The following is a 27,783-nucleotide window of genomic DNA, read 5'->3' as shown; positions in this document are numbered from 1 at the left end:
TATGAATGAAGCAGAGGTTGTATATTATTGTGGGGAGTGTCATTCTATCATTTAATTAAAAACTGAATCAGAATATGTATAGATACAAAGAAGCCAGAAAAAAGTTACTCTGGCCTTTTATGCTGCCACACAACATTAGAAAATTGTGCTAAACTTCAATCCACTGTTTATTGATCCTACACAGTTTTGGCTATGCTGCTTTCTAGTTTTCCCATACACTGAAAACATTTTGGAATAAAATATTTGCTACCATATAATACACCTCCAAATATAACATACATCCTATTTTGGGAAGTTCCAAGACAGACAAAAGATCTTACCTTACAGTATAAGAAAGTAACTGATATCGGGTCTCCAGAGCTGAGGGGCCAGGCACCAGGGGTTGAAGGATACACGCTAAGGCTGAAGGCTTGAGAGCCATGTACTTGAGCTGGGGCTTAGGGGCTGAGAACTGCGCACATGGGCTGGGGGCTGCACATCATAACCTAATCTGGCTGGAGCTGCATGGCAGGCCTGATCTGGCCATACTGGTGTCAGGGCTCCATGCCAGCTACAACCTAGCACACAGACCCAGAGCCAGCACATGGTTCCAAACTTGGTATGTTGGTTTCAGCCAGCATGTGACTCCAGAGCCAGCACACAGGGACTAAGGACAGATATTCAAAAAGCCTGAGCCAGGTTAGTCTAACCTGCCTAGGTTGAATCAGTTTGTAATCACACATTACAGACATAATCAGACATTCCCTCTGGACTGAAGAAATGCCAGCACATGCCTGCAATGGCTCAGGCTAGAAACCAGGGGGGCACCGGAACAGCTCTCCCTTCCCTTCCACAGTGCTGAGCTAAGGGTGGGCATAGCCAGGCCCCAGCAGGACCTCTGATTAGAGAGGTCTGCCTGCACCATTCCAGGATTTTCCCTTACTGCTCAAGGAGCGGGAGTGTTGCCAGCTCCCAGCCCCAGGCTAGCACTCTGAGATAAATGGGGGGTGAGGGGAGGTGCAGTGCATGCATCTGTTGATGATACTGAGCTCTTCAATCCACCTCCTCCCTACTTCTTCATACTATCTAGAAACCTGACCGATGAGGGAGCCAGAAGGGAGCTGATAACTGTATTTATCAGCCCATCAACAAAACAAAAGCCTCTCTCATTAGTTCAAGCTCTTCTTAAACAGCTTTTGTCAAGGATGGAAAAGAGAGTCATTACCAGCTGACCAGCTGAATAGCTCCAAAAAGCCCTAAGTGGACACTGTTCTGTCTGCCTGTTCCAGTGAAATTGAAGACACACACCCAGACACCTCTCGGAATTAGCTAGCAGTCCACATGCCTAAGCTCCATGGGGCTGGGGTCTGTGCTGTGGGAGATGGGAAGGGGGCATGCGAGCCCCATCTGTGGAGGATGGGAAGATGAACAGCGAGCAGCAAGGGAAGCCAGGCAGACCCTGCTGTGCCTGCAGTCTCTGCTGGAGCTCCAGCCAGAGGGGCAGAGCCAGCCCTGGTCTCTGAAGCAGACAGCACAGCCCAGGGCTGCAAAGCATCTGGAATGCTGGGGAACTCTGGTTTAACTTAAACCAGGAAGGAGTCTGGGATAGATACTGAATAAACTGGTTTGACCCAAATCAGTTAAGTCTGATACTACACTCAACCAGGTTTATCTTGAACTAGTTTCAACCATTTTCAAACTGATTTATGTGCACTGAACTTCTTTTCTGTTACAGGTTTAAACTAGTGTCTGATTACTGAAACCGGTTTATGTATAATATCTGTCCCTAGCCACGCAGGTTATATCTGGTGCACCAAGTCCAGCCATGGACCAACCCCTCATGCCTGCACAATCCAACATGCAGTCGAGTATGGAAATTTGGCAAGGGGAAGGGGAAGAAGGTGGGGGAAAGCAGTGGCAACTGTAATTGCCATGGCTCCCAGAGCTGTAAGAACTCCCTCAGGCAAACATCTGGACCCATGGGGAGCCCCTTGCCTTATATATAAGGCCCTTTCCCTCACCTCCAAAAACTGATCTTGCTGGAAAGATTTATAGTTAGCTAAACAGTTTTTTAATTATTATTTTCATCCTCTTCCATTAAAAAAGAGCCTACATTTTGTCTGGTGGCATTTCCCTCAAGGGCAGACATCTTAAAAACCCTTCATTTAATTCTCTTAGCCTTAACTCACTCTAACGTTTTGCTACCCCTCTTTTCCTCTCACAGGTCTTACATTTATAATCCTTGGTTGATTTTCTTTCTTAAGTTTCCTTCCCTATACCAAACTTTTAGTGACTGAACAGCACTTTATGAGACCATGAATTTTTATGTCAGAAAAATATTAGCTTATTGAGCACTAATTTACATAAATTAAGATTAATAAAAGTAACAATAGTTAGTACTTTAGTGTTTTACATTTGTACATACTTCAGAGTGTACAAATATTAACTTACAAACATCATGTTTTCATTAATATATCTATAATGAAAAATAGCTTATTTTTGGACCCTTCAGATTATTCCAAATTGGCAAATTTTACTAATTCATATCTGTTGCTGAATTAAGAAAACTCATGAATTTGCTTTTCTGATGCATTATAGGAATACATTCCTTGGCATTCTTTGTCCAGCTACCTCATCTTAACTGCTTCCCTTTTATTCCTCATTTCAATGAATTCTACTCAACCGTCTTGTACATTTAGGCTGCCAGTCTTTAATTTGCTTACAAAATTGATTTCTGTGTACCAAGTTACTTTTGATGAAGGGAAGTCCCATAGGAGTCCTAAGTTTTCCCACAGCCTGCCCTGGTCCAGGAATATTTTGTTCTTGTTCTCATCAATGAAATATAATGTTCTTATAAGCCTCTGACAAAGGATGTGAGTACAGCTTCTACAATACTATTATGACTACATTATTGGGCTGACAGAAGCCTTTCACTAGGTGGAACAATTTGAATAAGAAGGATAGTTGGAAGAAATATTACCCAGTTGTGTTATTAAATAAAGTTGAAGTTACATTACTGCTATAAGAACAGGCCTTTTATGGGCTAGTTATGGTTGTAAATAACAAAGCTTCTTTTAAGTCATAATAATAAACAACATCTAGTGAAATGTGCAAAAAAAGTGACATGTCAGCCAATGAACAGTCACAACTAATATACAATCAAGGAAAAAATTATTAATAGGTTTTCTAAATTATATTAAGAGAAATATAGTAAAATAAAGATTTAACGGGTGATCTGGATTTTAGCAAATAAATACACACTTTGTCAATTTGAGAAACAGCATCAAAACTTAGGATCAACACCATGGAACAAAGCTGGAACACTCAATAAAATAAACAGATTTAACACAGAATTCATAAGATACCTCAAGGATGTAAGCAGGGGGAAAAACAGTAGTATTTGATAACATCTAAGTTGCAAGACAGCAAAATGGAGCAAGAGAAAGAAAGACATACAAAAAAAAATAAAGTACTTTATCTCTAGGAAACCCAGAATCTGGAACAGAAGATAAGAGTAATAAATGATGTATGCTATACTGACTGCAGTATGAATAGCAAACATAAAAGTATAAATTGACTTAAAAGAGCATAATTGCAGATACTACCAAAGCAACTTAAACAGTCACAAAAAATGAACAAATAAACAAACAAACAAATTAATACAGATACCAACTTGAACCTGAAATGTTTACACTCATGCCCTCCTTTGTCTGTAAAACTATAAACAGAAATTAAACTGAAGTTGAAGCAAGACGAACAATATTGTAGCTGTCAAATCATGACAATATCGTAGCAAGTGTCCTATCTAGTTGTTTCTTTCAGGGTTTAAATTCAAAATTATGAACTATGATAATTATATGAATTACAAAAGCAGTAATAAGAATAAACACTACTTAGAAGATACATTCCTTTTTTTTGCACTTCTAATTATGCATGAGATTAAACAATTTAACATAGAAATTCTAAGTTTTTAAATCACTATTTTCAAAATAACATGTCTAAAGAGAATATCTACCTAAAAGATAAAACATAGAAGTTTTTCACCACACTTATGTTTTATAAAGCTCTGTTCCTCCTGATTTAAAAAACTGTAGCTTTTTCCTTTGCAGAAAATCCTGCAGTTTTCCTAAGAGGATACATATTTGTTGAAACAAAAGTTCTTACAGAAAATTCAAGCGTCCTGTCCAGACACAGCAAACCAACAGCAATGGAAGCAAATACATCTGATGAAGATTTAAGGGTCAGGATGAAGGAAATTAGAACCAAGACATTCTACTCACAAAGACAGAAATAGGCAACTTACCTGACAGTAAGACAAATTTAGTTTTCAAAAGATGACCTAGATATGGATTGCACACAAAACTGGATTTGCTTACCAAAAGGTTTCTTCTAAGATATTTATTATTGGATTTGGCATCTTCATTTATGTAAAGTTTCTATAGTATTGAAGGACATACTGGGTGCTACATATGCAATAAACTGCTACTCAGCCAGCACACAAAATTCTTGGAAAATATGTAGGCTCAGTACTAACTGGACACATCTACACATGTATATTAATGCATAGCAATAAACTCAGCTGCATATCACACCCAAGTCTACTGCTCCCCGGTGCTGTGTTTACAAGTGTGCCCAGGACTGCAGCACATGCAACCGGGCCACAGCAGCCCTGGCTGAAAGGGGGCCCAGGGGGTCAGCCTGCCAGCCTGGGGCTACTCCAACCCAGCTCAATGTGTTGCAGAGGGGTTGGCTGGGGCATGAGGGTGCTGCAGTACAAGGCTACCTGGCAGGGAGCCCCTGCATTATAGCACCCTTGTGCCCAAGTCAGCCCCTCCAGCATCTACACATGCTTTGCTGCGGAGTAAAAAAAAAAATCTCTGCAGCAGGACAGTATCTGTAAATACAAGTACTAGCTTGCTGCAGAGTTAATTAGTTTACTCCAGCCTAATAGGGGTGCATGTGTAGACGCTGAGACATTTACTGTGGAGCTATTAGGCAACTCAGCCATAAATCTCTCATGTAGACGCACCCACTGAGAACGAAGTTACTCCTTTTAGAGGAGGGACTATAGTAATCCCATTGAAAGGTAGAAAAGTTGTCATCACTCAGTACTTAGTCTTGTTAAACATCACCTTGCCCTAGCCCTTTGGTGTTAAACCCTGCTAGCTATGATATTTATGGCTTATAGGGTATCATCATATTTAAAAATGTAAACTTGGTGCAAACATAACCTATTAAGGTTCAACTGTGGAAGAAAAGTGGTATACACATTTTTAAGTGATATGAGATTTATAAACTTTTATTTTTACAACTGAGTATCATAACACCATTTCATGACCAGACTTAAACATTTTCAGTTCCTATTGCCTTAATTTTGCATATTATCATTTAAACTAAAAAACATAAATCTCCATTACCTTCTATACTAGCACATGCTATTCCTTCTTGTTTCCTAATACTAATTCCAAGAGCAGTCTCCATCAATAGGAATCCATATCCTTAAAAGTTTAACAGAAGAGTTAAGCAATTACCAAAACTGGCTGCATTCAGATGAGCATGGCCGTGCAACATGTCTGCAGGGCCACATACCACACATTTAGCTGTTCTCCATGCTACAAGGTAGCACCACGGGAGGAGGCGGGGAGAGTGGTTTGACCCCTGGATATCCAGCGGTCAAAACAACCAGCACAATAAGAAGTGGACAAGGGCAGTGTGCAAAGCTCAAAATCAGAGCCTGGCCAGTCAGAGTCACAATGTGGCTGTCAGCCAGGCTCCAAACAGCAGGATCTCCACTGCTGCAGCCCCTAGAGGCCTCCAGAGCCCCAGGTAAGGCAGATGGGGCCAGCCCAGTGCTGGCCCTAGCCTCCCCTACCCTATCGAGGGCAATCTGTCACACACCAGAGCACGCATGGCACAAGCATTCCCCAGGGACAACTAGTGGCAGCACAAGGTGCGCCACCGCTAGTTATCCCCAGGGAACCAAGTGTTCATGCTCGTCTGGACACGGCCATTGGTTTCACAACAGAAATGTGACATAGCTTTGTATACTTGTGTTTAGTATTTACATACATTAAAACAAATTAACAGGCAATATATCTACAAAATATCAAAAAGTCCTACCCTATAGTGACACCAAATGGTGCCAAAAAAACCCTCAGAAATCAAAAGCATAAAATTGATCATTCTATAATTTTCTGAGTAGAGAATATATCTCTTTGAAGAATAAGCAGTCAGAAGGAATCACATGCAAAAAACAAATGTACATAAACATTTTCTAATCAGTTTCCAAGCTAACTGCTAACATACCTAACTTTTATTTTCTCATTAAAAGAATATCATACTATTTTTGCTATTTTTTCCCCATGAGACAGCTATAAAAAAATCCCTCAAACCTCCAAAAACACAGTTATTTATACATTCCAATAAAAGCAACTAACAGATGTCAAGTACTTTTGTGTTTATGTTTTAATGTTCCATAATATTTGTAAAACATTTTAGCATGGTTCTTTTTTTTTCCATCGTTTTTTATCCTTTTGGAAAATTGTTCTTGCCTCCCATTAAAAAAGTAACAAAGCAACACAATACTTGTGCTTTCACCTGCAGCATTGTTATTAAAGTCAAATCTTTTTTACAGGCCAAAACCAAAAAAATAATAATTTAGAATGCATCTAGTTAGGTTCTAACTGTAATTAAGATCAATTATATATGGTGTGGGTGTAGGTGTGCATGTATTACCAAGGCTGGGCACACATGCACTAAAACAAAATTCACTATACCAAAAATGTTAGTTAGGTTGAACCGTCAATCAAACAAATGATAGGAAATCACTACATTTAGGCTGGCTATGTAACCCTATTTTTTTCTTTAGACAAAAGAGTATCCAGTCCTCACACAATCATATCCTGTCAATGGACAAGATGGACGATGTGCAGGGAATTAAGCAGCTATTCAATATTTATTTTTCTCCTCATTATCCAGAGTGGCCCTAGGCATTAATTACTGCACACAAGCCAAACCATGTACTAAATGTGGAATTATTAATTTCCTTATTTTTAGAGTGATTATTATGCGTTTTACATTAGTATTTTACAAACATTAATAAATGTAATCTCTGCTATGAGATGAGAGAAGTTATTTGCCTATTAAAGAAGTGGAAAACAACAAAGAAATTGGTCTGAGGCCACATAATGAATCAGTGATAGAGACAGGACTAGAGCACAGAAGCCTCCTGACTCCTAACATTTCCTTCATTCTTCCAGGCGATTCTGCCTTATCTCCTTTTTTTCCCCCCCTTTAGAAGTGCTCAGCATCCACAATTCACACTGAATTCACTCTCACTTGTGAGTGGTTCAAGTACCAGGAGTTTCAAGCTGGCAACCCAGATGGACAAGCACCTTATGATGTGTTCAAGTGACATAGCTCAGGCCAACTCACAAATACAGAGTTTGGTCCAGCAAGTAATACAATGATGTTCTAAATTAAATTCACCTGCTCTAGACAAAATCAAACTTCCTCTACCTGCACTCCTCTGCCTCATGTCCTACATGCCTGCTAAATTCTAGAGGAAATAAATCAGGGAGCCTATCTAGAGCTTTATTCAGTATACATCTGAACACTGAATAAGACAAGTACACTGTGGGAAAATGTGATCATTTAAAACCTAGATCCCATCATACCAAAATTCCATCATAAAGCTTTTTTGTGCCATGAACACACCTTCCTGGGTATGACTGCTGGTGCTAAAACGCAGAACATTTAACAGTGGAGCACACTTCTAAAATCACAATGAATTAGCAACAAATCTTTGTTTCTTTCATTATAGATGGGTCTTGGCTCCTTTGTTGTAATTATTCAGCAGACTGTACCTTCCCAGTGTTTTCCACACTGTTGCAGACTACTTTGTCACCCTTCGCTTCTGACCATGTCAGGTAGTCAAGCTTTTATACATCTTTCTACAATGCAGTAGTGTAGCTCTGTAGTTGAGTAATATCAAAAAGGGATCTTCTCCTTCCTCAAATGCTTTTTAAGCGGGTTCCTCACAATGCATATACCACATTTCGCCAGTCCACTGTTTTGAGGGTATTTGACACTGGACGTTTCATGACAAAAGTCATACAAAGTCTCAAAATTCCCTATTCCTGAACTGTCTTACGTTAGTAATCACAGTGCTTAGAATTACACAGTGTACAATATAGATTTAATATGTCTGATAACTATTATCGCTGTGGTATTTTCCAACGTCAGTACTTCTAGAAAATTAATGCAATACCCCTTTATAATCAGGTGATTATGTTTTCCTAAACTGAAGAGATGAATTCTACTTTGCCCCACAGAATAGCAAATAGCTTGTGAGATGGCACTGGTTCCTTTTGTGTTGAGCACCTCTGCATTTCTAAAATGTTCCACACCTCACCATGGCTTCAATATCACTATTCTAGTGTCCAAAAGACATCACTGGCTCTATTTTTGGTTTGGTCATTCCCAGATGCACTCCATATATTCCGGTGGTTCTCAATCTGGGTGGTGCAAGACCCCCTCAGGGTGCTGCAAAACAGATGCTACCACTGCAGCAGCAGCAGCGGCCATGTATAAAAATGCCGCATGCAAGGGGCTGTGACAGTTCCACCCACATGTCCATTCCCGGGAAGAACACTGAGGGAGGGGCCTGACAGGGAAGGGTTACAGCCTGAGCCAGCTCTGCCTGCTTTAGGGTTATCAGTGGGGATCCTGGTTTTCTCCGATTTAAAAAAAATCCCCAATTTTCGGTTGAAAAAATAACCCCAAATCCATATTTTTCCATGATAAAAAATAAAACACATCTGTCCATCGGTGGCGAGTCATTTAAATCATGGGAAAAAGGTGGATTTGGGGTTACTTTTTCTTAACCAAAAATTGGGGATTTAAAAAAAAAAAAAAAAAAAATCACAGACAACCAGGATCTCTAGTTATCAGATTGAGCGCACATGCGACAGCCCTCCCAAGTTGGCTATGCAACAGACATGCGGGGCAGTTTTACCTGGAAGCAGCTTCACCCAGTTGAGAAGCACTGAGGTAAGCTGAAGCAACAACAGTGGTTCTCAACTGGGAAGGCTGCTGTATTCAAATGTGGTGGAGAGATACCATCATTCTGTGGAAGTTTAGAACCAGTGATGGAGTCATTCCAAATTTTTCTGCCCACCACTGTGAATCATGATCCATGTACATTTTATTAAGATTCCCAAGATGACTGAACTCATAGATAAAGAATATGCAGATGGGAACTGGTGGGGGGGGTTTCTTCCTTTACTTATTTCTCATATCACCACTTCCATGTTTTATCTCCAGCCGTTTCCATCACTAATGCACCTGAAATGCTTAAAGATACTTTAATCATATTCACATGCATGGCTACTGTGTGTCCTTGATCATCAGGTTGTGGACTGCTTGATAGAGGATCTGCTCTTAAAAACATTTCCAGCATCACTAAGTGGCATACAGGTTGGAACTCTGGGGTCTTATCATATATCTGTAATTTCAGGGGCAGAAGCTGTATCTTTAGTGCATCTCAAAGTCCCATTTTTGTAGTGAATCCCCAACGGCACACTAAATATGAAATCTTGTATATCAAAAGGCCAAGCTGGGGGTCAACTTTTCAGTTTGTGCATGTATTTTCTCTGATGCTATCATAGCCCTAGATGTACATGAGACTGGTAGCCAATCGTGCCCTGGCATCCAGGCCCACTCAATGTTCTCAGGGAGAAGGTATCTTAGGCCAGGGCTGTTCAACTTTTAAGCAGCAGGAGTCACATGCCCTGTGGGCCATACCAGAAGGGCTCACAGGCCCCCAGCACACCACATGGAAGTCCCACCACTGCAGCATGCACCCACAACACCCCCACTGCACCATGTGCCCACTATCATCCCTCCACAGCACATGCTCACAACCACACCAACCACAGTGGTGTGCCAACATGGGAACTGCCCCCACCACTGCAATGACCCTGCATGGAGACCTCCCCCACACTTCAGTGTGCACCCCCATGTGCCCCCTCCCCATGGGGACCACAAGTCCCCCTCCACTACCATGGCCCCAGCCTCATGCCATGCTGTGCATATTGCTACATCACCAATGGCAGATGGAGAATGCAGAAGCTGGAGGAGGAAGGGGAGTCCAGAGACTCTGGACACTGTTACAGCTGGAGCAACAGGGGGAAGGGCAACCAGACAGGAGCCCAGGGGCCACAACTTAACCCCTCATAGGCCAAGTGTAGGCCACGGGTCAACAGCTGGACAACACTGCTTGAGACTATTTAGGGAAGATGCATACATTTGCAGGCATAATTCAATGTCCCTAGCAATTTTTTATTTCCTCAGTTGCATACCCAGTTACAGACTATCTTCCTCTTATATTTCACCTCTTCTGCCCTCTAGTTCTGCCCTTTTGTCTCCCATTCCATTCTAGTACACACAGATATCTCAGTATTTTTGGGAGAACAGCCTTCCAACATTCCAAGGGACCAAAATGTTTCAACTTCAACTTGCTTTTGTATATAAGCTATAAGCAGACAGAATATTGTGGTGGGTGGGGGGAAAGATGCATCAAAAGTATTTTTATAACTAGTGGTTCAGATTTCTAGCATACAAGGCCTTAAGAGTTAAGGTGAAGCACTGAATTTTGGATCCGTTTTGCCAACCTTCTCTCCATCATCATTCAAGACAGTAGTTATATGCACTCGAGTTTCACTTACCTTCCTCCTTTCTCTCTACTTCCTCTTGGTACAGACTGAAGAAAACAAATAGAAGTTCTCCTATGAAGAGCAAGCTATAGAGTGCATGACTAAGAGGAGTGTTTTTCGGGGGGACGGGGAGGGAAGGTTTGCCATATAACGTAAGTTGGTCTAGTGATCTTAAGAAAATATGATATTTTTTGTGTTTTGGTACCTTGCATTAATGACTTGTCATGGGAATGCTAGGAAAATTAAAATTGGTTAGTTCCTCAGCTAGCTATGAATATTCTCCCAAAGAAACTGCAATTACACAATTTTTTATAGAAAAGTTGGATAATTAGCAGTTATTTTATTTCAATGAGAAAGAAAAGAAGAATATAGGAAATCAAACTTTCTGATCTATGGACACATCAATCAGCATGCTTCTGAAAGCCACCATCATTCTTTTTCTCCGTTTCAGAATCTGTTTTGATATAGGAATAAGCAGCCAACAACATTTCAATACTGTGGTTATTAATGTAAGAAAAGGCAGGTGGAGGGGAAGTAAGTAGGTACTCACCACAACTCCAAACTGTTCTGGTTCAGACAAATTACTATACTCGCTCTTATACTTGGACAACGCATTCAGTTGTTCTTGCTCAGGAAGATGTTTTATTAAATTCTAGCAAAAAAAAAAAGAGACAAAGAGTTGGACAATATTAGATGGTTTGTACATCCCATCATAAATTTCCAAAGATGATTGCTCCAAAGGTACAACCAAATGTGAAGACAACATTTTTGTCCTTAAGTACTTATGGGTATTAACAGACACAGACTGAAAATATACCAGAAAAGATAATTTAATGGTAGTATAATTCAGGTTGTTATAAACTTTTTTTTTTTTTTTGCATTCTCTCTTTAATGTGAAAGCTAATGCCTTACAGCAGACATGCTCAATCACTGGCACATGAACCAGATCCAGCCATCCAAGCTACAGTATCCAGTCTGCCGGGCTCCCCACAGGACTGGAAATTTGGCAGTGGGGGAGTGGTGGTAATTAATACAGGCAGTCCTCAGACTTACGACACAATTGGTTCCTGAAAACTGTGTCCAAGTCGAAGCATTGTAACTCGGAACCAATTTTCACATAAGAAATAATATTATAAATGGGGGATTGGTTCCTGAACCAAGACCCGATACCCTATTTTCACTAAAAATACCCCAGAATTTTGTACTCAAATAATTATAGATGAGTAATATAGCTACATTAATGACTTTATATTGTAAATAGCAATCATATTGATTTGGACGGACTTCTTTGAGGTGACTGCTGGACTTTTTGCAAGGCTCTTGGTTGGACTTTTTGAAGGGTTCTTGACTGGAGTCTTCTCAGGAGTCTTGGCTGCAGGTTTTTCTGGAGTCTTGTCTGTTTTCTTAAAGAAAGTGTCCACGGAAGTTTGGACAGATGTTCTCCAGAGAGATGAGTGACACAGCAAACTTGTTTGCTGGCGTGGCATCGCATTGGATCAAGCATTGTAAAGTCAAAACTGACATCATTAAGCTGAAACAGGGTATCAATTTATAAACGTTGTAAGTGAGAAATATTGTAACTCGAAACATTGTAAGTCGAGGACTGCCTGTATCTCCACCGAATTTCTAAGCTCCGTTGGAAGGACTGACAAGCCGGTCCATTGTGTACTGGATCAGGCCCAGGGACCAGATTTGGTCTGCATACCAGCTTGGCAACCATTCATCTGCAGGCCATACTCTACAGCTTTAGAGTATGACTACACTGTAATCCAAAGATATGACTGCAGCTCAATTACACATACCCAAGGAAGCTTAAAGTAGCTACACTTAAATATTGAAATTACTGCAGTCAAAGCACCATAGAACAGGGTGGACTAGCTACTTAAGTATTTACCAAGGGTCCTAGACGGGCTTTGCAGACAACACTGAACCCACAATGCCATAGCAAGCCAGTACACAAGCTATTTAAAAGCTAGCCAGGATACGTCTACAAGAGCTGCATTGACACCTTTGGACCATAGTCTCCTCAGTTAAAGAAGAGAAAATGGTGAATGTTTAACTGAGGTTGTGTGTAGCCAGAGTGCTTATTAGCCATTTTAGTAAAACAGACAAAGGTTTATGGGAGGGAAAGGCAGGGGAGAGGGGTGGAGAAGAAAGGAGAGTCTTAAATCATTTGAAAATTCTTTTTTCTTTTAGCTGTTCAACTTCCAGTATCTTAGCTCTTGTAACAATCATTCTCTTGTAATCAAATTCTTTCAGCCCAGGTTGTACTTCAATTTTCAGTGTAAAAATAAAAAGGTACAAAAACTGCAATAGGAAAGTATTGTCCAGATTTTTATTCATTATCATAAAAATATTTAAAGATGATGTATACCCATCCCCTTTTTCATTGTGTAGGGTGTTGAAGGCAAGAAGTAGCAGTTTCAAATTTTCTAGAAAAAAGCAACATAGGGAAGGGAAAGCAAGGGAAAAAGTAGATTTTTCTAGAACAGTGTTTTGGACCATTTGAGGGAATCGTGAAGTGAAAAGCAGAGAACAGGAAGCTGCAATGCTCAAGACGAGCGATGATCTGTCGCTGAAGAATTATTTTAACACTTTGAACTGTAAGGAATACATGGAAGAAATTACCTGAAAACTTTTGCAAAATTATATTGTAAAGGATTTGTATACCTGGCAAACAAATTGCTTCCTATTACAAAAGAACAGGAGCGAGTGCTAATTGTGGATTGCGAATTATTTTTTACATGTATAAACAGGTGTAATTTTACTTATGGGCAAGATCCTCCAATCTGAAACTGTGAAATTCAGAAGCCCTACGGCACAAAAGTTAAAACAGATTTTAAGCCATGAATCAGACTCACTCATGCTACCCAGATGATACACTTTTCATATGTTAAATATACCAGCCACCTACCTGACTATTACCAATAGTCTAAATACACAGCTGATTATCAGTATCCCAAAATAAAAGCCTTTTGTCCAGCAGCTATAATACATTTCAATAGCAGGAAAATCAGAGTAAAATTTTCCAGTCCAGAGATTATGTACTTTTTAAATATCAGACACCAGAAATATCAAAGTTAAAGGACATTGGAACACAATACCTCTAACTAACTAATATGAAGCAACTCACTGAACCAATGCCATTTTATGCAAATACTGCACATTCCCCTTGACTGAATGTAAAGAAAATGAAAGAGAGATTAAGATTCTAGCCCCTAAAACCCCAGCCAAAACTCATCACTGAAGAGTTTTCAAAATTTTCAGGCAGTACTAGTAAAATGAAGCGATTCCTATAGACATCTTCAAATTAATTTCAGATTTCCAATACAAGATGAACCTAATTTTTGTGTGTAATTAAGTAAACTATATAATTGAGCATTCTATATGTTCTCATTTTTAATTATATTTTAAATAAAGAGCAGAAGTGAATAAACTTGCAAGTAAGCAAGTTCAACATTGACTACTTACTGTCACTGTTGTAATTAATTTCTCTACCCAGAAAGTTCATTCTTTCTTCACTCATAAATTGATACCAACAACCAGTACACTGAAGAATCCAATTTCAAGAGTAAGAAAATACTAAAATAATGCCCTCCGCCACCCAAACCTCACAATGGTCTATTTCTTGGTAGGCGTTATAAAGATTAAACTAAGACATATGTATATTTAATATGCTTATATATTGAATGATCTAAGTTTAACCAATTTTTTTTAAGTTTTTTAAAAACTTACAAACCACATGACCTTTTTGCCCCAGTCTCAGCACAGCATAAAAAACTGGGTCTGAAAAAGTTAAGAGTTTTCCTATTTTTAAAAACAAAACCAAAACAAATGTTCTCCTTATCAAAGTCTTCTGGCAACTTACCCTGAAAGACTTCCTGCTCTACCACCCAGCTACTGTTATGAATACTGATTTAACTCCATAGAAATGATCAACAATGGAAGGCCTAAAATCAATTATTCAACTATCTTTAAGCAACATGTTGATTAGATCTACTCTAAAGTTAGAAAATGGCAAGTCAGCAACTAAATAGACTCCACTTGTTTCTCTCCCCTAATTGTAGTGAGATTCTGTGCGCTCTCCAGCTCACTAGTTGATTTTTACGGTGCACTGCCTTTGCCTTGTGGTTACATGAATACAGTCCCAATAAACTAGGCGTGGACAAAATACATCCTATAGGCCAGACCCGGCCCACAGGAGGTCCCTCAGTTGTGCCTGGCCTAGGCACCATCCAATCCGTGGCACATTCCACTGTCCACAGGCGCACAGCAGGGCTGGGGTGGCTTTACAGCCAGACTCCATTTCCCAGCAGCCTCAGCTCCTTCTGGCTGCCACCACCACCAGCCCAGGCCTCATGGAGACCAGCTAGGACCTGTGCAGCCCCATGCTGCGTGCAAGGCCCCAGCCTCAGCCCATGTGGGGGGTTGGGGTCCCCGCAGCACCCACTCCAGACCCATCTACCCAGGCCACTGAGTAGCAGCAGTTGGGCAGAACCTACTGGTGGGCACAGGAAAAAAAGGAGGACCTGCCAGTGGGCATGGCCATCTTCCCCCACATTGCTGCTGGTTGCCCAGAGCTCATGCTGGGGAAGCCCTGCAACTCCTCCCACCAACACTGTCCTGATGCAGGTTCCAGGCAGCAGCAGCAGCAGCAACAGGGAGGTTGATGCACCCACCACCAGGTCCTGCTTTTCCCCCCGCTATGCCCAGCAGCAGCTTCTACCTGGCTGCCACCACAGACACTCATTGTGGCAGGGGCAGACAGGTCAGGAGCAGGTGCTGCAGGGACCCCATCATGCCATACAGGGCAGGGCAAGCCATAGTTGTGAACAGAGCTGTATGCTCACCCCAGGGCCGGGCAGAAGCTGCTGGGCACCGGGAAAGAGAGGGACCTGGCAGTGGGTACGACAGCCTCCCCCTTGCTGCTGCTGGGGCCTTCTTGCTGTGGCTACCCAGAGCCTGTACTGGGGCTGCCCTGCAGCACCTCTCTGCTGGGCTTGGGGGCACAGGATAGCCCAGAGGCAGCACTGGGGTGAAGGCAGTGGCAGGAAGAAGCTGCAGGGCAGCCCCAGTGTGGGCCACAGCAAGAAGGCCTGGATAGCAGCAAGGGAGAGGTGGCCATGCCTACTGCCTGATGCCACTTTTTCCTGGACCCCAGCAGCAGCTTTTACACAGCCACTGAAAGCGAAGGTGAGCAGCACCTCCTCTCCTCGAAGTAGGAGGGGAGTACAGCCTCTCCTCAAAGTAGAAGGGTGGATCAGAGGTGGTGCTGGTGGTGATGGGGGCTCTGGCTGAGCTACCCCTGCTGAAGCTGCCATCCACCGTATGACATTAACAATTAAAATGATTCAAAGATCAACCATCTTCAAGAAGAAACACTTTAATAAAGTAACATATACATTCAAATTTAAATGGATAAAAGATATAAACTGACAAAGAAAAAAAATATAAATAAATGAAAAAAACTAAAATCCTCAAACTCACACTCCCTAAAATATTTTCCTAACAAGATAATAAAAATATCACACAAAACAAAAAACACAGACAAGTCTGCCTCCTACTGCCAACTGGCAATGCACAGTTCTTTTGTGTTCAAGCTCAATAAAACTTCTTGAATAGAAGTAAGTTTGTGAAATATAATAGCCAAATAGACAACACAGGCTGACTGTTTACTGTATGCAAAGTGGTCCCAAAATGTCCCTTAAACTTTAAGCATGCCTCTTCTTGGTTGTCTGCCCATAAGTCTCAGTTTTTATTTTCCCAATATCCTTTGCCTCATCAGCTAAAGTATGACCAGTACTGTTATGATGGATCAGCTGTGAGTGTACAGAACAGCTTTCCAAGTTGTGCAAGCCCTGGCCTTTCTGTGGTTTCTAGAGGATGATGATGCAAATTGTTCTCTCAAGGTACAGATTCTGGGAACACCTTTCTCCCTGTAAAGCTGAGTCTCTTATTTCGCAGGCTAAATGGAATTCTCTCCATAATTCAACTGAGAAATGAGGACCTGTATCACTTTCCGCTCCTAGTAACAATCATTTCAGCCAGTTCTCTCCCCTATGCACAAAAAAACAAGTTATCTGGGACATGCAGCGCTATGCTGACATGATGAAGCTTCCACCCAGTAGGTTACTCATCTAACCTTTCCTTCAATACTCCACTGATGATGATGGCAGGAAGCATGAGCTAAGTAGGTAATTCCCATTTCAAAAAATCAGTGGAGGGTTCTCATATTTAAGTCTTAAGTTATGAAGTATAGAAACTGATAAGAAAAAAAGTTAAACACATCCAGGTTTTAAAAAAAAATCTGTAGCTCGTGGAACAAAGACAAAAGCACAGATTACATATATAAACAAAAGAAAACCTAACAGTGTTATAAGACTACTAATAAATGTTAATAATGATGAAAATGTGTGAATTAAATATGTCCATTATACATCTTAAAGAAAAGAAAAGGAATAATTATTCTTATAAGGAGGTAATGAAGTACCTTCTAGTGCATTAGTAAATAAAGAGGATGCTATAGTGTCTACTAGGGGTAAACAGTTTTAAAATCAGCAGGCTTGTTACACTACATCCAAGAGTCACAGAACATTAGCTGAGGATATCTTCGGCCTACTTACATTAATTTTTAATGAATTGGAGAGAATTCCAGAGGACTAGAACAGTGACAGGGTTAAAAAGTAAAGCAGGCTCAGGTAATTAAAGATGAATTGGCCTAGGCAAAATAATGGACAAGCTGCAGTAACTCTGTTGTCATGGAACCCCAGAGCACTAAGGCATATACCCTGAAATCCCTTGAGAATAATGCCATGTGCCCATGTCATTTACCATACAAGATAACCTTGGTAACATGGCACCCCCCAATAATTAGATTGTACAGATGGAAAATTTATAAAATTGATATAATTTTCCAGATATAGAATCTGATGATTGGCAGTTTGCCTTGAATTTGTCCCTTGCCCATTGCTATGGCAGGGAAAATAAATCTGGAGGGGTCAGGTGGCCCATTTGCCCCTTTCCCCTGCACCCCCTGGCCCCCCTCTTTACTGTCAGACCCAGACTCTAGATACCCCCACAAGGGATCTATGTGCTCAGTAGCCCCTCACTTATAACTAAAACCAGGTATTCCTGTTAGATGTCCTAGGATGCTCAAAAAAATTATATGCAGACAGGGCACAGGACAACCTGGTTGGGTTCCACTTCATGGAGGGTGGGGCCACAATAATCATATGCAACAGGCTGAAAGAGAAGAATGATAGAGGGACTCTGGGCAAACTACTTAGGGCCCTGCATGGTGATGTTTGCCAGACCTTTAAGGCTGGTAAAGAAACAGGAATTCTTGAAAATGAACAAGGAAGGCATAGGCTCAGCTGTAGGAGTAAAGAGGAAGTAAAAATGTATTGTTTAGTGGCTCACCATGACTTGAAAGACAGTCAGTGCTAAGGGGGGAACTGTGCTTAATGGATACTAACATGTATCTTATTCAGATGAGCTGCACTAGCCTATCCTTGTGGTAGGTTCCATCAGTTTGTTTACCCAATATGGGCCATGCGTTTTATAATCATGCTCAGTATTGGCTGCATTTAATCAACTTGATAATTGGTTTCCATTACTAAGCACATGATGCTTTTGGCATCAGTTTAATGACAGACAATATATTTAATGAGGCTTCTGTGTGTGCAAATGTAAGACTAGGGGGTTTTATGCCATGCTGATGGGGTGGGGGAAGGGGGAGTGTAGGGTGGGACCTCATCTTGTATTCAAGTAAATACAGTGATTGATGACAGAGCCACTTTCATGGGAAGTCCTGCCTTTAGGGTCCTCATTAAAACTCACTATTTCTCCTTTACTACAGCATAATTGCAATCAATAAAAACAATAAGGTGGGTTATTTGGGGGTAGGATGGGGGTTGGACTCCAGAATGTGGAGCTCCAGCTCTGGCTCCTGGCTGCCTTCCACCTACTCAGCAGCCCACAGGTAGCTGCTCATTGTGCCGGGTGGGCAGAATGGGTGGAAGGCAGCCAGGAGCCGGAGCTGGAGCAACATGTTCTGGGGCAAGGGGAGGAGGAGCCATTGGAGGTGGGAGGAGCCAAGTGGTACGGGGCCAACTGCAGCTGCACCCATAGGCCATATTTTGCCTATCCCTGGCTTGGATCTTCTAGTTATCTAGCATCAGGCTGGGTAAGGAAGGTCTAGGACAAATTCACTCAGGGCAGCAAAGCTTAGTTAATAGTCTTCTAATATAGCAGTTCTGGATTCGCACAACCCCTGCCCCACACATGCACATCCTCTCCACTCTTAAGTATGACTGAAGACTGATCCTAAAAAATAATGATTAATGTCTCTTTCTGTGGGGTTACTGGTTTAAATGATGCTATTCATTAACTTGTTAAACAAGCCATTTTAGGTTTTTTATTCCCTTTGGCTAGAACATATATAAATACCAATACTAAGTATCAGATGTAAATGAGATGAGTCTTGCTCCCACCATCTGTACAGTATGCACACACAAATGTAGAAGCCAAAACTAATGTTCTCCATAGGGATTTTTTTTTTAGTCTTAAAAAAGAACACAGCTGTTTCTGGGTGTCTCTAAACTCAATTTAGCTGAGGAAAAGAGCAGGCAAGAAAAAGTCGTTTAATCGGAAATATCATATGCATAAAAAGGAGCCAGTATGTAACTACAAAAGAATAGTATTTCACCCGATTTCCAATATATGCTGTAATGACACCAGAAAGGGATGTGCTACAATAAGGTATGATATCAAAATACAAGCTGAAAAGAGCACAAAGCCCCCCTGCTAGCATTAAGTTGGCAATGAAGTTTAAATCTGGCTTGGTATAACCTACAGAGATTTTCCACCTACCCTTTTGCTGGCTACAGGGATGAAAACGTTTAACATCCTCAGATGAGATAATGATACCAACCAAATTCCTGGTATGGATACAGCTATGCTGATAAACAATTCTTCATTAGCTTAGCTTGTGCCATTCATGAAGGTTGTATTTCTAGTACGGCAGAAAAACATTTTCTGACAGCATATGCTGGGTCTACACTATGGAGCTTTATGACATAGTTATTCAGGCATAATTATTGTGGTTGTGGCTCTTTAGGAAAGAAAAGCTCATCAAAAGGGACACTCATCCTTAACTATCAGAAAAACAAGTATATGTAATACGGACAATACTGGCTAGCCTCCATCAAAAACATATATATGCAATTATTGTACAAAATGTGGTTCCAGGTGTTCCAAGAACCTAATCCAAAGATGTAGTTTTCCAAAAGCTTAACAGCATGGAATGTAAAAGAACTTTTCCTGAATTTCTTCTGAATACCAGTATAGAAATAAAGTTTAATAAAAGAGTTCATCATAAAGGATACAAATCAAGTACAGTACTCTACATTTGAGCATGATCATATGATACATCCAAAAATAATTTCATTGTTTACTGCATGCAATTTTGATAGTTTTCCAAATCTAGGTTGTGTACAAGTATCTAGTAGATATGTTATAACCAGTTGATTATGTTCCAATGATTGCAATTGGATTCTTTGACTTACCACTCTAAGTAATTGTGTAAATAGAAAAAAATGTCAAGAGCCTGTGAGCCTAGTGTCTCCGCATAGAACTGTATGGATTTTACACTTTGAATATAATGCTGTGGAATGTGAAGTACTCTACAAATAAGCGCCAGGGAAGCATGCACAGTAAGTGGCTGCTGGAGATGCCTGAGGCAGGGTCCCAGGTCAAGTCAGCACTAATTGAATAGAAAAAAATCTGCTTTTTCACCAGAACAAAAATATGGCAGCTTTATGAAGTGCAGGTGATGATAATAAAGAGTACTTCACAAGTAAGCAGTTAGTAAGTTTGGAAAATCCAAAATGTTACTACACATTAATCTATATGTCTGAATAAATATGTAAAATAGATTTACAATCTGGGATTTGGCAATAAAGATGAGGATACCATAGAATATAAACTCAATTGTTAAATTTGCATAGTAGATAAATCTTATTTAAAAGGTTCACTTTTGTTTACTTATTGGAAATGCAAAGTTTATACTAAGAGAATAATTATGCAGCAATGATTTTCCAGCTGAATAGTTTGTGTTAAGAGTTTTCATCACTAACAAGTTTCTGTTTAATGAGAAGCATACACTGAAATATTGGAATTTAAACTGCCTGTCAATTTACATACCTGAATCATGGACTCTGCCAGCTGTGTTTCATCTACTTCCAATATCATCATTTTGATTTCCTCATAAGGCACTCGGAAAGAACCAAGGAAAATTGCTAAAACAAAAATTTAATGCATAATGAATGAAGGAAAGATGATACCAATCTGTTACTCTACTTACAAAGCTCACATTAAATGATTTATAGCATTCTATAGGTCACCCAAACAGTACACAAATACTATAGATAAAATATAAAACTTTTTATTGAAGTTTTTACCACTTCCCAGTTCCAAGTCTGACTCTTCCTACCCTATGGATAGACATACTTTCCTGCCTTAAGGGATGCTACCTTAATTATAGCCAGTGACTCAATGTCAGTCCATGCTCTGTGACAATGGTATTTTCTTCTTGTAGCTATAATCATACAGAATGTTCCCACTGCACTTTCTGAGTGGCTATAAATAGAAAGCGCATACCAAACTGCAAAACAAACACATTCCCTTTGCTTACAATTAAAATAATTGCTCATTTTAATAGTGCACTGAATTAAGAGATAATGGGTTACTCAGATAAACAGTAAAGTGTGTGGGTCATGAAGGAAGGTGAGCTTAAGGTTGACACCAAAGTGCCAATGACAGAATTCAAATATGGAGTAGCCAGGAAGATAATTGTATTATGTAGACTGTTTGCAGAAATGTCTTATGTAGACTGTTTGCGAAAAATGTGGGCGTTAGAAATCTTGGAAAAGAAAAGGCTGCAATTATCAAAACAAGAAACTAAGGGCCTGGGGAAGGGTTTTGTTATCTAGCCAGAAAAGAAGAAGCTATATCAGAAATATTTTGTTGAAAGAGGAGGTACAACTTCAACAACAGCAAAAATGAATGCAAGGAGGAAGTGGAGGAGAAGGATAAAGTGAAACTAAGGAAATGAGAGACAAAAGGAATGGTAGGACTTGAAAGCATAGACAGCAAATAGAAAAAGCAAGGATGTTCAAGAGATAAAAATCAGAAACTGAAGTTTTGGCCATATGAAGTTTAAACTGCTGGTGGACCATACAGAAAGAGTTACCAGACAGGCGGGTTTTAATGGAAGACTACCCTTGTTGGGAAAATGATGTAGGAACTGTTAGCATGTAGAAACATGAAATCAGGAATATAGTATCAGAGGGAAAGCAAAAAGGAAACAAAGAAGTTTTTGCTGTTTCCATTTGTATTAAAGTCCGCAATGCCCCATCTATACAAAATCCAGTCACTAAGATTTTCCTGGGTAAGTCCTTGTTTCCTTCATGCACATCAAAGCCTTTACAAATACTGGTTTCCAATTTGCTATTTAACCAAGTCGTTTGTGCCTGAAAATTGTCAGCAGACTCTAAAATGAAGCAACTTACCAGTAATTGAAATGCTTTGAGATGTATTTTCCACATAAGTGTGTAGGTGTGTGCCATGCCCTATGCTTTGACTGGAGGCTTTTTTTTCCCTTGCTGCCTTAGCAGTAAGTCGCAGAATAGAGCCTTGCCACATTTTCTCATGCACCCACACTGAGTGGGTAAAGAATAGTTCATACTTCCTGATCCTCCGCTTCCAGGACTCAAAGTTCCAGAGTTCTATTTTGGTTTTGACTTCAATGAAGATGAGAAAGAAGAAGGAGATCTAAATAAGTGCTGTACAAGGACAACACATCTCAAAGAACATCAGTTAGTAACTTGGTATTCTCCTTAAATAACTGTCTCCCAAAAACATTCCTAGTTGTGACAGATTCCACAGAACAAGTGAGTCTCAAAGTCCCCTTAGGCAAACAGCAAGTGTAAGACTGCTATAACAATAACGGCATCAGATCTCCAGGCTTCTGCAATGGCATAAAAATTCTGAAGGTATGGATGGATGCAGGTGTCACTAATGGCATTACACAGAAATGCTACTGAGCTAGGGTGGGAAGTGCCTATGTATCGGACATAACTGACCCCCAACCCCGAGTGGTCTCACAACAATCATGCAGTTCAAAATCCAACTGAACAACCACTGGGATGATATCACTGTGCCTTTAAAACTCTCTGCTTTTGAGATGCAGAGCTGTAGACACTTTCTAATTCAGGGACCAGCAACCCTGTAGTAATGGTGGGCCAAATTAACACAGCTTGGCCCAAAGGCAGGCCACCACTTGTGCCCTGGTCATCACCTGCAATCTAGCCACTTCCTCCACTGCCGATTGCTGCTGCTTCCTGCCCCACCCCGCAAGTGTTGATCATTGCTAGCAACTGCTGCAACTCCTTGTAGAGGACTTTTTGAATCAGAGGTTTAGAAAACGGAACAGTTTCACCATGAATGTCTTAGACAGAACCTGAGCTGAACCTCCCTAGAACAGAAGAGTCATTTCTTGGTGGCCTCTTGTTGCAATTCTTTGACTGCATGATCCCATTTTGTAAATATAATCCTGACTACTGAATTCTTGATCTCATATATGTTGTACAGAGATGACTCTCCTTTGGCAATCTTTTGCAGCATTCTGAAGACCTAACAGGTGTACTGCAGGCTGGTAAACTTAACTGCTGTTGCCTCAATCCCATAACACGGCTACTTCAGACATATAGCACCACTATATCTGTTGATGTAAAACATCAAAGTGGTATTGTATGTCACAATCTGGACATGATGCTCTGAACGTAGTGCATAAAGCCTATTGAAGCTCTCATTTCTAAAATATTAGTCTGCAGATTTATTTCATCCTGAGACCAGAGACCCTAGACTTGAACATCCCCTGAATTAACTTTCTAACAGCTCTGGGCGGCATCAGTCACAACTGTCACACTGGAAAAAGAGGACACAAGTGGTAATCCCTTGAATGCCTTACTTGGATCTTCCAATCACACCATGGAGGAAAGCAATGAAATCGGGTCTAAAAACAAAAAAATACCTTTAACATGCATGTGCATGTGGAGTGAGAGGCTTTTCTATAGGACCCTATTACCTACATGGTATGGACCTCTTCCTGCAGTAGACTCTTATAAGAAGGGCCCCTAAGAAGAGGTTAGAAAACAGGAGCTGTAAGAAGATAGTCATTCAAAAACTGGATCAATATCAGGATATCTGCTGGTAAAGGCCCAATCTGGGAAAAAGCAAGCCAAATGATTTTGGGAAGGTAGGCAGGTAGCATCTTCAAAACTCCCTGTTTCTGAGTACAAGATTTGTGAATTAGAGAGTAAGATACAGCAAAGTTCTTTTGTCAATGGAAGCTCTACCATTTTCTACAAATTTCCCTTTGGCAAGAGGTACCAGGAAAATGGAGAGCTTGGGTCTGAAAACAGTACTCAGTGTAGTGACTTTGCTTCATTAGTAGTAGTAGAGGATGCTAGCACAAGCAAACCTTTCCACAGCGAAGTGTATGAGTAGTACCCAAACCTGGGCTTATAAAGAGGAAAAGAACACTTGCCACCCACGGCTCTCAAATCTTTCAGAAGTTTGCAGAGCCTCATTTATCTTAGAACTCAACAATTCCAGACCTTTGAGAGAGAGCTACTCCATAGAAGCCTGAGCCACCTTCAGCCAGTCTTTTAGCGCCCTCTTAAATGAAGCGTTATCAAACAGGAAGTGTAGCCATTTTGACATCTCTGGAGAAATTCTCACAGCCTTGACTGCTACACTGGACAAGAGGAGTTAGCTGGTACCCCAAAACTAGGTCTCTTCCAGGAATGTGGAGTGCCTGGGCCTGAAGACAATACTAGGTCTGGTGCTTGTCTGGCTTGACTTATAAACAAGCCTGGTGCCAGAAGGAAATGCAAGGTGGTCTGCAAGGCTTGACGATGTAGTATGCAGGCTGCTTTGGTGGAGGAAGACATGACTAGGGTGCACTCTACCTATACTGCTAAGGTTAAAAAAAAAAGTCTCTGGTCAGAGTGGAGGATGTAAGATACACCCCATAAGTAAAAATAAGTATGTGAGCAGTTTTCAAAAGGCAATTATTCAAAGTTTTAGTAGACAAAAGAAAACTGAGGACTGCAACTTTCCAAACAAAATCAACCTAAAACATACCCAGCATGAAACAGTTAATTCTTTATAACGTTTTATGCAATTGAAAGCAGAGTCTAGTGCTGGGTAATATCAGGCAACCTTAGTAATAAGCAAGTCTAAGTGGTACCACTTACAATGAAGAAAATAATTGTTTCAGGTTCAAACTTGAATGGTAGGTTTCCAAAGGTATACATTTTTCTGAGAGCTGATTTCTGCAGAGTGGTTTTGTAAGAGATATTACCAGCCATTTAACAGTTTGGATACTATAATTTTTTTTTCACGGTATGAACATACAAAATTGGAACAATGAATTACAGTACCCCAAGTTTCCTATGAATTTTTTTTCCAGTTTTCTAGCATTTTATCTAGTCTAGTTTGAACTGTTTTAAGTGACAGGTCTTCCACTTTAGCAAGCTAGCTGTGAGAGATTGCAATATTAATTCCTTGATATTCAGCCAAAAGTTTTCCTCCTAAAAATGTAATCCCATTAGTCCTAATTATAAACCATTCCACAAGTCTAAAAATGGGGTAAAGACGCAGCACAGTCTAAAGCCTCGTGATACACTGTGATAATAGCAACTGATTGTGTGTAGGATGCTAGATTTCATTCCCCCACCCCAGTAAAGCTCTTAAGGGCATTCTTCATAAAAGACATGGGGCTTTGAACTACCATGATGTTCCTGCTCTGAAAAAAAAAAAAAAAAAGCTTTAATTTGTTTAGTTTTGCAGCAGAGTGAAGAAAAAACTGATAAGTTCATTCCTGATTTTGGAATTTAAAATAACTGACAGTGTATTCAGAGCTGGAATATGGATTCTTATTTACTAATCTAGATAAACTATATGCACATACACATATTGCATCAATTGCACTTATTTGCCCTTAAGACAGAGAGGGAATGTGTATGCAGTGATCACTTTGCTTATATGCCTAAACAACCTCCAGACAACAAAATATATCACAGACAATAGATATTTTCACCAAAAGAACTATGGCAAATGGGCTCTGCTTCTCATTATGAAATATACAAATATGCTGAATGTACACATGTGTATCTAAAATTGCTTTCTATTGAATCTGCTAATGGCAATCAATGCATGGTTTCTGTTTATAATACATGCTTGCCAGCCTGTCAGTACTCTTTCCAACACTTATGGCTGGAGTCATTTTCTCTGGAAATGCCCTTGCACAAATACAACTGATAATGAAGATAGGATCCCACAAGTGGGGCATGAATTAAATCAACCAAAAGAATCTGCTCCAACCGTGAGTGCTTGAAATCAGGTGAAACCACAACAGCTACCTATATTGCAACAACTGGTGCATATGATTGTACAATGGAAGACTGGCCTATGTATATAGAGCAGCTGGAGCAGGGTTTGTGGGGTTTTGGTTTTTTGGTTTGGTTTTGTTGGGGTGGGGTGGGGTTTGGCGGGGGAGGGAGAGAAGGAAGGGGTTGTTTGTTTGTTTGTTTGTTTGTTTGAAGTAAATGAAATTCCCCAATGGAAATATGCAGACACACTACTGAGTTTTAACAGATGAAAAGCATACAGTTTAGGACACAGAGTGATTACTTCAGAGAAGTCAGCAAGCAAAACCTTAAAGAAATAGTGCAAATTGTCCAAAAGCACCAAATCTGGCACCTAAGCCATTGATCACTGTAGAAAGGTTTCATAAGAAAAATCAACTGGAAGGTTTATCTACTTAGTTTTTGTGACAGAGCTACAGAAATTGGCAAAATAATTAAATTAAGGATGGACTCAATGAGGCCCTCAGAGATGGATGTGCGTGAGCTACTTAATGAAGCCATACAAAAGAAGCTCTTAACAGAGGAAAACCTCACCTTTAAACGTGCTGCTGGATTGGAATAGCTATGGAAACTGCAGCAAAGGAGGAGTGCTACAGAAATCAGACTGAGTGAGCTATTATATATGCAGTGCAAGACCCAGGGTATGCAGCAGCTAGATGTGTGTTAGTAATGTGGGAAGGGATCCCACTGCCTAGCCAATTGCTAGTTTAAGGAACTCTACCACTGCCATTGCACTAAAAAGGGACATATTCAGGCAGTATGCCATGCTAACAGAAATAAAGTATAGAATAGAAAAAGGAATAATAAGGCATATGTAATAAATAAGGGCAGCAGATACACAAAATAGTAAAAAAGTGAAGAAGCTAGTCTGGGCCTGTACATTGTGAACAAGGGTGACAAATCAGCCATCTGGCAGACATCCCAGGAAAACCCTTAACATCGCGGTGGATACAGGTTCTTCAGTGCCTGTTATCTCCTATTTAGAATAGGGGGAAAAAAAAAAAGAAAAAAAAAACAACCTTAAAATGATAAATTAAGGTAGACACTGATGTTGCTAAATACATATATAGAAGAGAAGACTGTGCTAATAGAGGTAATGTCTGTGCCAATAAAATATAAAAATAATTTCTGGCAACCTCACAGCCAAAAGATGTTCAGTACCGTCAGCCATAGTACACAAAATAGCAACCCCAATATTATGCTGTTTTATCACATACTATGACTGATGATACTGAATGGCCCAATAACATTTATAACACGATCGCTTACAGCAGCAGAACAGAAGTATGCAGAGACAATCAAAGAAACTTAGTCTAGTGGGGTGGGGTGGCGAATTTTTGTAAAATTTAACCAATATGGGAGAAAGTGTATATTGATCAAAGATCACCAATCTTTACTACCAATTCTCCATCCTAAAAAAAGAATGCCTGGTACAAGTAAAACATATATGCAATGGTGAGCCCTCTATTGAGCGGGTTTCACTTACGATACTGAATACAAAAGAAAAAAAAAGGTACACAAATACTGATGAGCTCTCACATGTACCTGCAAGTGTGTCTCCTGTAGTAAAAACAGAATCTACTGAAATTGCTAAC

At 40.3% G+C, this 27,783-nt stretch overlaps 1 protein-coding gene across 1 annotated transcript in view; it reads right to left on the bottom strand.

The window, feature by feature from the left end:
* The window catches only part of LOC102388353 (protein diaphanous homolog 3), a 435,025-nt gene that overhangs the window by 233,824 nt on the left and 173,418 nt on the right, over positions 1-27,783 (bottom strand). The window contains exons 17-18 of the mRNA XM_006026725.3: positions 20,898-20,992; positions 11,245-11,346 (exon numbers count right to left, since the gene is read on the bottom strand). Coding sequence (XP_006026787.1) covers positions 11,245-11,346; positions 20,898-20,992 — 197 coding nt within the window. The remainder of the gene's footprint in view (positions 1-11,244; positions 11,347-20,897; positions 20,993-27,783) is intronic.

This window comes from Alligator sinensis, unplaced genomic scaffold, assembly GCF_000455745.1.
Source record: "Alligator sinensis unplaced genomic scaffold, ASM45574v1 scaffold80_1, whole genome shotgun sequence".
In the NCBI taxonomy this organism is placed as follows: Eukaryota; Metazoa; Chordata; order Crocodylia; family Alligatoridae; genus Alligator; species Alligator sinensis.
This window is presented reverse-complemented; position numbering and strand designations above follow the sequence as displayed.